General features: G+C 59.5%; 1 protein-coding gene across 3 annotated transcripts in view; it reads left to right on the forward strand.

Annotated features, from left to right (window-relative positions):
• The window catches only part of CALN1 (calneuron 1), a 488,233-nt gene extending 479,166 nt beyond the window's left edge, over window positions 1-9,067 (forward strand). For all 3 annotated transcript variants that reach the window (XM_032872377.1, XM_032872376.1, XM_032872375.1), the window contains one exon: window positions 8,705-9,067. In XM_032872377.1, the coding sequence (XP_032728268.1) occupies window positions 8,705-8,832 (128 nt within the window). In that variant the 3' untranslated portion in view covers window positions 8,833-9,067. The remainder of the gene's footprint in view (window positions 1-8,704) is intronic.
• Window positions 9,068-13,177: the final 4,110 nt, after the last annotated feature.

A 13,177-nucleotide genomic window follows, 5' to 3' on the forward strand; every position in this document is an offset into this window, starting at 1 on the left:
AGTGCTCTGGGAGCACCCACGAGGTCACGGAAGCACCCGGGAGTCAGGGCCTCTCCAGCACGGCCCGTAGCCTGCAGCCAGTACGGCCCCGATCCCGTGAGCATACCTGGCATGACTTTCAGGCACTCCCAGTCCCCGCGATCTGTTTGGATTCTCTTTTTCACACAAATTATACTCAGTGTTCCAAGGTGTCTGTGTTCCCGATTTGTGTTCTAACCATTTGGAAAAATAAACAGGTCGGCGTCCACCAAAGTGCGTTAGATACAAGAGTCTGGGACTCCCACAGTGCGCACCCACCTCCCAGGCTACCTAAGAGTTTCAAGCCGTTGTGCTTCCGTTTCGCCCCTTAGGATTGATCACCAGACACTTTGCATTTGGAGAAGCTCAGGGACACTGAGAGGCAAATTCCTGTTTCGTTATTTGGTTCCGGTTACTGACGCATGTGAAACTGAGTGGTCTCGTGTTTGAATCCGCTACCTGCCGGTCACCGGATCCGTACGCTGGGTTCCCGTAACAGATGATACCGTATATGAAGTCGGACTTGCCACTCCCGTATGTTTACTGATTAACTCCTAGGATACAGTCCAGGAGGTCAAGGGACAGGAGGACCTGCCTGCCCTGCTGGCCAGGCACTGGAAATCTGTTAACCCGGGCAGCTGAGCTGAGCGTGTAGTTCTGCAGCCCGACTGGTAGAGATGGCGAACATGAGACTCGGCTGAGTGGTGTCCTTTGTCCAAAGTCAAATCACAGGGAAGGACTTGAACCTGGGGCTCTCTGATACAGCCCTGCCCTGGCCTCTTCATGGGTTCCTCTGAGTCTTTCGGCCAGATGTGGGCGTTGCAGTCTCCTTGCAGAACGGCGCGCCGTCATTCCTCATTCTGCATTTCGTCACCGGGGAAATCGCATTATATTTGGAAGTTGGGGAGAAGTGCAGCAAGACTGTGTGAGCCCTTTCAAGACACGTCCCCCAAATGTTGTCCCTAAATGGAATGCCAGCTGTCAGATTTTTCTAGACATGCCGACAACACGCACAGCAGAAGGAAGCAAAGCAAAATCATCAACGGAGGAATAAATAGTTCCTGGGAAAGGCATGGCAGAGAGGCTCTGCGCCGCTCTGTGTTGGGATGATGGACAGACGCTTGAGTGTCCGAGGACGTGACACGGGCCAGGCAGACCCCGAGGCATCCCTGTGTGGGTACATGGGTATGTTTCCAGCCCTGTGTACACCAGATACGTGACCCTGGATAAGTTACTAGTTTTTTAAAGATGTATTAGAGAGAGAGAGAAATAGAGAGGAAGTGAGGGGGAGGGGCAGAGGGAGAAAGAGAATCTTCACGCAGACTGACTCCCTGCTGAGTGTGGAGCCTGATGTGGGGCTCGATATCACAACCCCGAGATCACGACCTGGGCCCAAACCAAGAGTCAGACGCTCAATCAACAGAGCCAGCCAGGCACCCCGACCCCGGGTAAGTTACTTAAAAACTCTCTGGGCCTTCTTTTCTTCATCCGTCCAATGCAAAGTTTGGACAAGGACGGTGACATCCAGATTCAGCAATTACTGGGCTCCCTGGAAGGTCAGAAAGTATGTGCAGCCAAACCCAAGGTCTCCAGCTCGGCCGTCGCTGCTGAAGCCACAGGATTCCTTACAGGATGTCAAATGCACACCCAGATGGGGAGCTTTGCCCTGTCGCTGGGCCATGCGCACTGGGGATTTCAGGCCCATTCGAACGAAAGGGGTGTAAGATGTCATCTCTACCATCTGCTCGCATTTTCCCCAGTGCTACGACTTCCCTTAAATTAACCCCGTTCTCCTTGGGGAAAGGTAGGAGGTCACGGTGTAGCCAAGGCTCGTGGCTGGCAGTGAGAGAGGACACGGTCTGCAAAGAGATTTGTGGCCTCAGAAGGGAAGGGATTTTTCTTCTCTCCGGGAATCCTTCCGGGCAGTTGTGGAGGAAAGCTCTCTGGAGCTGTCCATGTGGGGGGAGGAGAATCCACGACCCCAGACGGAGAGCCGGAGGCCGGTTCTGACAGACGCTGGGAGGTGCAGAGCTCTGGCTCTGCGCCCTGAGCGAGCCCAGCTTGAAAGCCCGCTGCCCCGCGCTGCCCCAGGCATTTGGCCCCTTGCCAAGACGCTTAGTAACTCTTCAGAGCCTCGTGTTCTTCATCCAAGAAATGGGAGTCACAGCAGGACCTCATGTGGCTGTTAGGATGGCCGAGGTCTCGGAGGACAGTATTTTGTATGACGCTTCGCATGGTAGGAAACACTCAAAGAACCAAACCAAAATGGGCTGCCCCAGCCCCGGTTCCGTCCTTCTCAGGCTTCTTCCCGGAGACGTCGCAGGACCCACCGCTAGAATGCCGCGTCTTCGCAGGATGGGACAGGGACCAAATTTGCATGGTTGGGACATTCTTGACTCGTTCATTGCTAGAGTCGTCATTGCCAGCACTGGACTTCCTAAAAGTACTGGTCAAAACTCTTGGTTTTAAGTAGCAGAAAATCAACCCAGAGCCCCTTAAACTTAAAAAAGATAAATAAATTAAAAGGCGCACCGGCTCAGATCATACAAGGCGTCGGAGGAATGAACTTTGGCTGACCCGGATCCAAAGAGCTCAAGGACCTCCTCCTCCCTCCACCCCCAGCCTCGCTCCCAAACTCTTTGTCCTGTCCTCTCTGTCCCCTTCGTTCCTGGGCAGGCTCGCTCTCCCCGAAGGGACAGGACTGTCTCCTGGGAGACTCGTCCCCATTCCGAGAACAGCTCCTACCAGTCGTGCCGGGCCCGTGTGCCTAGAGCTCAGCTCGCTCGCCCTGGCCAATCTGGCTTGGCGCAGCGGGAACGGTGAGATGCCGCGTGGGGAGCTCCTCTGGGGAGAGGTGCGGATCCCCGAACCAAGAGACGGGTTTTGTTCTAAGAAGAGGAAAGGTCGGTTAGAAAGGCCAAAGCAACCCCTGGTCCACGGTGAACCCTCTAAGCAAGACACAGCTGATGGCTGGAAACCGAGATGCTTCGAGGTAAGGGAGGAGCCAGCTCCCAGCCCCGAAGGAGAGGAGGCCCCCGTTCCCTTACAGGGCATCATGCAACAGCCTCCCTGCTACTCCCTCAGAGGCCACCACGTCCCACTCGCCTTCAGGGCTCACCTGGAGTCCCCAAGCGTCCCTGATTTCTCTGATGGACAGAAAAGTCTCTTTCAGAAGCTCTTAGTTAGTCCCCCCTTGGGCCCTGGAAATACTCAGTTTCATAAAACCAGAAAATGTTGGGCCTGGAATGCTCACAGGGCGGGAATAGCTCCCAGACCTGGCAGGTCTGGCACATGGCGAGAATCACCTAAGATGGGTTTTATAGTGTTTTGTTTTTAAACATTCCTGAGCCCCAAGCTCCCGGCCAGAAATATCACTTAATAGGTCTGTGTACGGGCGGTTTGCCAGAATCGTTAGGATTCCCGTTTGCCTCATTGGGAAGCCGGTGCCTCCAGACGCACAGCCCCATTTCGAAGAGATGAAGCCAGAGGGATTATGAACCCCGTATATCCAGGGTCACTCAGCTGGTCGGTGGCAAAATGCACGCAGACTCCGGTCTCCAGGAGAATAGCCAGGAGTCGCCACTGCCTGTCACTGGCCGAGTGGACAGCACGAGTCTCTGGGAGAAAGAGAAAGAAGAGGAATTGTCTTTTGCTGGATTCACAAACCCGGGTCCTGCTGTAGCAGCCAGGACTCTACAGGAGCTGGGGACTTGCTAACCGGCTTCCACGGAAACTACGGACCCCGCTTCTCTGTCCTCCAGTGTCAGCCTCCCCCGGCTCACACGCCAGCCCCATGTGCGTTTGGGGCGCCTGCCCTGGCAGCCACGAGGGGAGAAAGGGCAGACAGACGCAGAAAGGATCGCCAGCAGCATGAAGCGTTTGTGCCATTTTCACGTTCAGTTTCAAGTTCCTCAAAAAGAGTTACCGTCTTGGGGCGCCTGGGTGGCTCAGTGGGTTGAGCCTCTGCCTTCGGCTCAGGTCATGATCCCAGGGTCCTGGGATCGAGGCCCGCGTCGGGCTCTCTGCTCAGTGGGGAGCCTGCTTCCCCCTTTCTCTCTGCCTGCCTCTCTGCCTACTTGTGATCTCTGTCAGATAAATAAATAAAATCTTTAAAAAAAAAGAAAAAAGTTACCGTCTGACCCGGAAATCTGACTCCTAGGCCTGCGTACCCAAGAGAGCCGAAGACACGTCCACGCAAAACCGCGGATCCGAGTGTGTTAGCGGCATTATCCACAATCGCCAAAACAGACACAGCCCCAGCGTCCATCCGCGGAGACAGGACAGAGTGTGGCACAGAGGAGCAGGAACGCTCGCCGCGGCTGTGCCTGGGCCGGGCTGAGTGGAAGGAGACACGAGAGGCTACGTAGGGTGTAGTGTACTCGCAAGCCCAGAGCGGAAGCAGCTGAGCAGCACTGCAGGGGCCGGGGGCGGGAGTGAAGCGGGGCTTCTGGCGCGCGTGGGGGTCCCCTTTTCGGGCGGTGAACGCATTCCGGATTTAGGCAGTGGCGACACTCTCCAGCCCCGTGGATGGACTGAATGCCCCTGGTACTTACTACGGGAGTGCCGTCTCCGTGAGAAGCGGGTAACTATGGAGTTAGGCCGTTGCAGAAAATGTAAGAGGATCAGGCTCTTTGAGAGCACGATGTTCAGGAGACGCCTCCTGAAGTCTGCGGTAAGCCCCGAAGACGTGAGGGGGAGGGCAGCGGCGCCCCAGCGGCGAGGACAGGTGCCCGGAGTCTCGGGCAACAGGCGGAGTCCGCGCGGGGGGCCCTGAAACGGAGGCTGCCGGGCAGGGAGGCAGAGTGGCCGAGGAGCAGAGGTGGGAGAGGGTGGAGAGGCCGGAGGTGGCCTGGGGTCCTCCCTGCCCAGCCTCGGAGCTGGGGGGACGCACTCCCGCAGCAGGAAGCCCTCGCGGAACGGCCGCGGGCTTGGGTGGTGCGCCCGGAGCGCCGCTGCAGGGAGGGGAGTCTCGCGGCAGCCCGGAGCCAGGTACGGAGGGAAGGGAGCACGGCGAGGTCTGGGAGCACCGCTCCGACGTGCGTGCCTGGGCTGGAGGCTGCGGGAACAGGAGAAAAATGAGACCTTTCCTGCCGCCCGAGGGGAGAGGAGGAGGTCTTGCGTTTCTTCAGCAATTCTCAGTTGGATGCAGCCTTCACCTTTTTTTATTGGCTCCTTCATCTTTGAGATAATTCTTGACACCGGCAGAGCTGTTACCACTTGGTCCTTGGACAGAGAGAGAAACTGAGGCTCAGGGAAGTTCAGTCACTTGCCGGGGGCTGCTCCTAAGTGGCGGTTAAGAGAAGCCCCAAGCCGGGCTCGTAGTTCACCCTCAGCTGCCCAGTAGTCTCATCGCGGAAGCAAAGCCCGGACACGGAAACAAACCCCAAAACGACAGCGCGATGCACACGTCTGCTCGCCAAAGCGGGCCGCCAGGGACGGTCAGCAAACCCGCGAGCGTGCGGCGGGACGTCCCCGTCAGCCGCAGCAGGTGACGTGCCTTCCCTTTGGCTCTTCCTAACGCGGAGCAGAAGATCAAGGCGACTGAGCTTGTACAGAGGTTTTGAACCTGAGTCTTAGAATCCGACCCGGCTCAAGCCCCACCTCCACCACTTGCCAGACGAACTTGGACCTCACTGCCTGGAGCTCACCTGTCGGGTGACGCTCACACACCCTGCTCGCCCGCGTGGCCGCTACCTAACCCGTGATTCAGACGCGGGTCTGGCTCTGAGGTCGTTCCTTTTGTGCTCGGCACAGGTCGACGGCACTGCGAGGGCTGCAGAACCCAGGACTCTCATCGAGGCAGAGGCTGAATCAGGAGCTCAAGGGTGACGTGTTTCCGAGCGAGGGACCGAGCAGGACGTGCCACTCCGCCGCTCCGTCTGCAGGAACTTTGGTCTGGATTCCGGTTTGCATGGCCCCAAGTACGAACTACTGGGTTCTCCAGGCCTTTTCTCCTTCCTTCTCTCTCCCCTCCCACTGCTTTGAGGGGTTTTCAGATCAGAGGTGCAGCCACTCTCCTGGGGGATAATCCTGTTGCCGGTGACCTTGTTTGCCGAGCGTCCTTCACAAAGACCGGCTTCAGCCAAAAATTCCTCCCTCTCGGAATCACACAGTTTTTCTTGGCCTTCGCCAGCCCTCGGGACAGAAGGGTAGAGGACCGCCTTCAGAAGCATTTTCACGCCCAGGAGCTGCCCAGAAGAAATGGGCCGGGCCGCAGAACGTGCCAGATGCGCTACTTCCGCTGCCTGGGTTTATTTTCTGCTTTGGTCCTTTCCCTTCTCCAGCACCACGTGTGTCTCCCGTCTGCGGGCGGGCACTGGTTTCCATTCCGTCCGCTCCCGGAGGGGCTGGGGGAGGCACAGCTCTGCACCCAGGAAAGTTTCTTCCTCCAGGTAAGAATTTTTAAGATTCTGAGACCGAGACCTGATCAGCAAGTTGAGAACCAAACCAGAAATGCTCCGTAATCACCCAAGGAAAGCAAAAAGCCCCGTGGATCGAGGGTTAAAGTTAACAAGACGGCGCGAAGAGACGGTGGCAGAAATGAGGGCGCGTGAGCCCAGGGCTGCCTCAGGGAGCCGCGGGTCTCTGGTGAAACGTGGCTGGAGAAACCTTCCTGGCTGACAGAATTCTGAGAGACCCTTCACGAGCCCCGGAGACCCCTTCCCTCCAGGCAAGCTCTGTTTGTCCTTGGAAACGTCATGGGCTTCCTACTTGTTCCCTGTTATTTCCAGGGATTTCAGAGGAGCCACTGAATGCCAAAGGGAAGACGTACTTGAAATTGAAGCATTTTTTAGTTCTTTAAAGGCACGTGGACCCGACTGTGAACTTGCTCTTTGGCCAGTCTTCTTTCCTGCTGAGAGACTGTGAGGAGCATGAAGGGAAATTGCATTTCTTTCTACCCCCTGGCCCCCCTCCGTGCCATAAGCTGACCTGGAGAAAAACCAGTTTCCCTCTGCTGGAGGTCTGCGAAGGTAGAAGGACCCCTTTTCCAACACGGAAGGTGATCTGAAAATGTTCTCCTGTCCCGACATTGGGTTTCTTAACATCTGACTCTGAAGAACCATCTTTCCCAAGACTCCCCACCCTAGGTCCCTCACGCGCGCACACACGCATGTGCGTACACACACACGCACACCCGTCAGGCCCCCCAGCAACTCAAACTCCATCAGGTTCTTCGACGCCTCTTAGTCCCGCTGAATCGAAAATTCTGGTGCTGGGGCCCAGCGATTCCCTAATCACCTGGAGAACCGAGGAATTCATGAATTCCCGCCTTCCGCTCCCAGAGCTTTGACTCAGTAGTTCTGCCGCGGGACCCAAGACCTCACACGCACATCGGACCCCCGGCTGGCGCCGACGCAGCTGGTCGGGCGCGTGGCTCTGGCATACGCGGCTTCCCACCTGCCTCCAGGGCACAGATTTCTGCCACATGCTCAGTGGTAAGTTGTGTGCAAAGACCACAGACGGACAGACAGATGGGAAAGGCAGGAGGTGCAGACCACCAGAAGAACAAGGAGGAAGAGAAGTTCCGGCCGGGAAGCCATGCCTAGAAAAGAGACCTGTGCTTCCTCAGCACGCTTTATCAAAGATGTTCTTTCTGGTGATTTCCATTTCCCTGTTTGGTCCCTGTGACTTTACCATGGGTTCAGACCTCCTGGTGGTTTCTCAAGGGCTTTATCAAAATGGTGGCACAAGACCCAGCCCAACAGAAAGGATTAAGAGAACACAAGGATCCAAGGTCAGACTCTCTGGTGCAGCAGACATGGGGCAGGGACACCCCGTCTCTGGAATGTCTGAGAGGGTTTTGTGCCTCCCTCCCTCCTCCTCACTGGTCCTGTCCACGGGCCACGTGGTCTCTGCTTCTCGGATTTCAGCAGAGTCACCCAGTTAAACACCGATGACTGACCCCCTCTCTGGACTTCCTGATTCTGTACATTGGGATGGGGCCTGGCCTGAGCACGTGCATTTTTTTTAAGATTTTATTTATTTGACAGAGAGAGATCCCAAGTAGGCAGAGAGGGGGGAAGCAGGCTCCCTGCAGGGAGCCCATACGGGGCTCGATCCCAGGACCCTGGGACCATGACCTGAGCCGAAGGCAGAGGCTTAACCCACTGAGCCACCCAGGCGCCCCTAGCACCTGCATTTTTAACAAGCTTCCCGGGCATGGATGCTGCTTGCCTAGGGACCTCGCTCTAGAACCCCCGGTGTGCGCGTCTGAAGTCCTACCACAAGCCATCAAAGAGTCATGTGCCCCAGCAGCCCCCACGACAAGTGGCTTCCCGCCCAGTGCAGACAGGGAGAGGGGCATCTGACCCTCGCATCTGACCCTCGCTCTGCCTGCAGTGGGGCACTCGGACAGGAACCCATGTCCAGCGGAAACCAACAACGTAGAGCCGGGTGGTGCCTTTTGGGACACCCCAAATTGTTACATTATTTCCTCACTCAGAAAGTCCCCGTAAGTCTACCGTCTCTGGGGGTTTGTAGCTCCCTCTGAACCTCACAGCTCTCCTGGGTTTTCTGTTACAGAAGCGTCGCTGTTTCGTCCCATTTGCCAGGAGCGGCGATGTCCAGTCTGGGGGATCGGTCCCCGACAGGCTCGTGGGCGCGCGGTCTTCCGCCCAGGAAGCGGCTTGTGGAGGGGAGGCCGGCCTGTCTCACCGTGTGCTCTCTTCTCTCCCCCGCCCCCCAGTGCACTCCCAGAAGCAGAACAGGCAGACGTGCGTCCGCAAGAGCCTCATCTGCGCCTTCGCCATGGCCTTCATCATCAGCGTCATGCTGATCGCCGCCAACCAGATCCTGCGCAGCGGCATGGAGTAGCCGCGGCGCCCGGCCCGGCCTGCATGTGCATGGCCCGCGCGGATCCGGCTCCTGCGCGCCCGGCGCGGCTCCCAGCGGGACCCGAGGCCGCAGCACGGCCGGTGTCACTCACCCGCTCCATCTCCTTGGCAGGGACACAAAAGGGCTGTCTTACACGCTTTAAGGGTTTCCTTCCCAATGCAATGAAGTAGCCGGGAGTCCCAGCGACTGCGCGCACCACCCCTTAGGAACTCTGCAGACGGACACACTTCTCCGCTCGGGCTTTTCCAGTGGCCGCCCGGAAGCCAGGGTGCGGTGCCCATGGGCCCCGTTGTTCGAGTCCCACCCCCGGGCCTACAGGAGACTCCCGGCTGGGGGAACCCTCCGCCCCATGAGGCTGACTTCTGGAACAGGGGGGCTGCCCACCCCAGCCTGGCCTGCCTCCTGCACCCCGTGGAGCCCCCCGAAGGCACGAGGGGAAAGCCATCGACGGGGGTGCAGCGCCTGGCCGTGCGCAGGCCGCACCCTCGCCTCCGCGCCCCTGCCTCTCCTGCAGGACCCCTGCGGGCAGAGGCGGGGATGCTGGGTTCCCGCCCGCACTCGGCTTTCTGTTCCCGGAGCCATCGCGCACCAGCACTCCGGAGCCTGCAGAGCCCCCGCCCTCCTCCCAGCTGGGCCACCCCTGCTGCCCTCGGTGGACACGGAAGCTGCTTGCGGGCATCTGTCCAGACGCGCGGACCGTCCATACGTCGGTCTTCCTCATGGGCTCCATCCCTCTTTCCTGACCGCTAACTCCCGCTACAAGCTTGTCCTCCGACTCGCATCCCCGCTCCTGGGTGGACCGAGACCGGGGGAGGCGGTGGTGCAGCCCACCCCCCGCCGTCGGACTCGGAGCCTGAGCCCATCTCCAGCCACAAGGCCCTGAAAGTTCCGGTCCGGGAGCCCCTTCCCCGCTTCTCGTCTTCAACTCTGCTTCGTTAGTCTTCCCCGGAGAGAGACACAGTCCGCGCTGCAAGGACGAACGATGGAGCGACGGTCTCGCAGGACACCTCACAGCACGCAGGTTCCACAAGTGACTCGTTTTCACGAGGACACAAAACGGTGTGAATCCGCTTAGCCCGCAGCACAGTGACTCACCGCTGCCGGTGGCGGCGAACTTTTGGGGACGGGACGCGGTCCCGGGGAGCGTGTTCGGGTCTGGCACTGCCCGGCCTCCCCTGGACGCCCGCCAGCCGCCGCCGCGGGATCCAGCGGCGCAGCCGGCCGAGCCTGTGGTCTTCCCATGTGAGGTTTCCCTTTGTACTTGCCAAGCTCGGGTCTCCACGTCCGTCACGGGACTGTCCTGCTCCTTTGTCCGCTGTCCCGAGACGACGCGCTCTTCCAGCTCTCCCTCCCTTTCCCCCAGAGCGGAGGTGCCAGAGTCGTCCTGGGTTTCGCGGTGTGGTGGGTGTCCCCGATTCCATCCCCCCCGCGCCCCTCTCTCAGCTTTCTCCCCACTGCCTTCTCCGACTTGTCCTTTTAGGGTCTTTTTCGGGTTCACCTCTGCAAGCGCCCAGGCAGCAGCCAGGGGCAGCCGTGGAAACCCCCCGCCGCGGGAGACGGCGGTTACTCAGTGATGAGCACAAGTCAAACTAGGGTTTGAGCCATAGTGTGCAGGACGGAGCAGGGGTGAGCTCCCGAGAGCTGGGGGGTCGAGGGTCCCGCTGGGAAAATGCCTGGAGTCCCGCACAGCCAGGCCAAGGAAGGCAGCAGCCTGCCTGTCCCTCTCACCCACCCTGCCCTGCCTCGGTGCACACCACACACCTGCCTCTCCTCTCTCTCCCCCTGCCCGACTGACCGCGGCCCTCAGGGTCGGCTCCCGAATGAAGACGGGTCCGAACACAGAGCACTGACACGTAAGACAACTTCTTTAGTGTTGCCCAGAGCAGCTTACCTCCCCGACACCCCCAGCTGGACTTGGACGGGAAGGAGCCCGTGGACCCCTAGACCATGTCCTCCTGGGGACCCAAAGTAGATGCGATAAAGGCCCCCGGGCATGACTCCTAAAGGAACTTGCCCCGTGAGAGGCGAGTGCGGTGCTTGCCCAGAGGCTGGCTCTCCGCACGCGCTTCCGCCGCTCAGCGGAGAACGGGGTCCCCGGAGGTCGGGAGACGTAGAGGAGATTGGAGGCACGAGGCAGGGGCAGGGACGAGAAGGAGCTCTGGAGAGGCAGCGGCAACCTGCTCAAGGCCTCAGCATCCTCTCCCTGGAGAGGACCCTTCCCCCCCGCCCCCCAGTGACCAGTAAGCGGCCCGTCCTACACCTCGGGGACGGGAGCAGCACGCAGCCCTCATGCAGAGAGAGGACAACGAAGAAGCTGTAGAAAGATCTTGGAAGGGCTAGAGCTGACCTCCCGCCACGGGGGCCTGACACATGGCACCCAGTGGCGGAAGTGTGGGGTGACCATCCAGACCCGGTTGCGTTCTTGAGACTTCGGGCGCTAAGAGCTTATCCCCGTGGCGTGACCCGTGGCTGCTTTGCCTGGACAGTCTGTCAGAGGGGTTGGGATTCCTTGTAAGGCCTACGAGCTTGACTTCCGGCAGGCTCCGGAGCCCTCGCCATTTGATGCTCGCGGATAAAGCGCGGCTCATTCTTGTTCTAAGAACGGGTGCACCCCAGACCACGCAGGTGGTGACCGGGGAGGCATTTTGCTAGGGGGACAAAGCACGCACGTAGGCCGTGACCCACGGGAAGCGGTCTGCTGTCACCCCAGATGCACACAGAGCCCCAAACAGGACCCAGCATGGGAACTATTAGAAGTGGCTTCCAGAATGTACGTGGGTCCCATGTGACCAATCTGGGGGGGGGGGGGCGATGTTGCCACGGCAGCCCTTGCACTGCAGCCCGAGTTTGCCAAGGCGAAACAGGGAACGTTTCCTTAAAGAACACGGGCTCTGCCTGGTTGCAACCTGAGTCCGCGCGTCCACGTCCCACGGGGGAGCAAACTACGCTCTCAAAGTCTGGGGGTTCCTCTGCCTTTCCTGGCGTTGTGAAGCCGCCCTCCCATGGCTCGGGAGAACAGGAGCTCCCTGAGAGCCGGTGGTATCCTCCCCGCCCCGCCTCCCACCCCCCTTCCCAGGGAGCAAGGACCCCTTCATCTGGGCAAAAAGGCAGAAATGTCATTTGGAAGGCAAAAAATATTTTAAGCTTCAATCTTTAAAAGCATCTGTTTGCCTGTTTAGACACTCCCACGAGCCAGAAATGTGAAGTTTTACGTGTGTCTCAGGCAAGCCCGGAGGCCTCAGAACCTTCTAGGTGTTTGGTTTGCGAGAACGAGATGTGCACGAGGCGTGTTCTCTCCCCACACCCGTTCCTGTCTCCGATTTCACACATGTGGTCTCTCCTGTGTTTAGCCAGAAGAACCTGGTGAAGGATGGCAGACTCGTTCCAACAGCAGTGACCCTCCCAGCCTCCCCTCTACAGAATCGGAGAGTCGCGTATCTAAGAGTGCGGGGGGGGGGGGGGCGGGATTTCTCTTTTCTTCCAAAGGCCTCCTCTAGGCTCAAGTCAGACTCAGGTGATAAATCAGAGAGTTTTGCTCTTAGCTCGCAGCTGAGCACCTGCCCGGGACAGTGACAGAACAGTAAGGGTGTGACCACCAAGCACAGGGCCCCGGGTTGGCCGGCCTGGCCACGTGTGGCTGCACGTCCTGAAACCCCGTCCTGCCGTGCCATTGCCTTCCACCCCCACAGACGCTGCGGAGCTCTGCTCCCCCCACCCCCGATGTCCCAGACCATCCTGGGTCGGTCCACTGCACCGCCTCCGAAAGCCCATGGTGACAGGACCGTTCACCCGCCCCGTGGAGATGCAGGGAGATCCGGGACCCCACCGCGAGACCCCCTTTTCCTGTAGTGCCGTGGCGATACGGACGGGCCGCGCCCAGACTTCCAGACCCGGCACACTCCGGCCGGCGGCTGCCTGGCCCTGCGAGCGGACGTTCCCGGTCGGCCTCAGCGGTGACGCTCGCAGGCTAAGCGTCCGCAAGCGGACGCCTTTGCCGTGGCCACCTTCCCGCCTCATTCCCCACCTGTCCCCGAGGGCGGGGGATCCGTCCAAAGCAGGAAAGTGACCTCACCCAGCAGGGAGGGTTCCAGCTGGAACCGTGTAAGCGACGGCGACGGAGAGGATTCCCGCGGCCCCTCGGGACCCGGCCTCCGCGGGACCCGGCGCGGCAGACGTGTTCAGCTTCCCCTCCGGCTTCCTGGGACCAGGTCGCGCAGGGCACGGTCCTCGGGTGTGCGGCCAGGCACACGGCTGTGCTTTCTGCTCTGTACTGGCTCGGGACCCTCCTGACACGGGCTCAAGGGACATGATCACACAGCTCAGA

The sequence above is a fragment of the Lontra canadensis genome, unplaced genomic scaffold (assembly GCF_010015895.1).
Source record: "Lontra canadensis isolate GAN:19392208 unplaced genomic scaffold, GSC_riverotter_1.0 scaffold45, whole genome shotgun sequence".
Lineage (NCBI taxonomy): Eukaryota > Metazoa > Chordata > Mammalia > Carnivora > Mustelidae > Lontra > Lontra canadensis.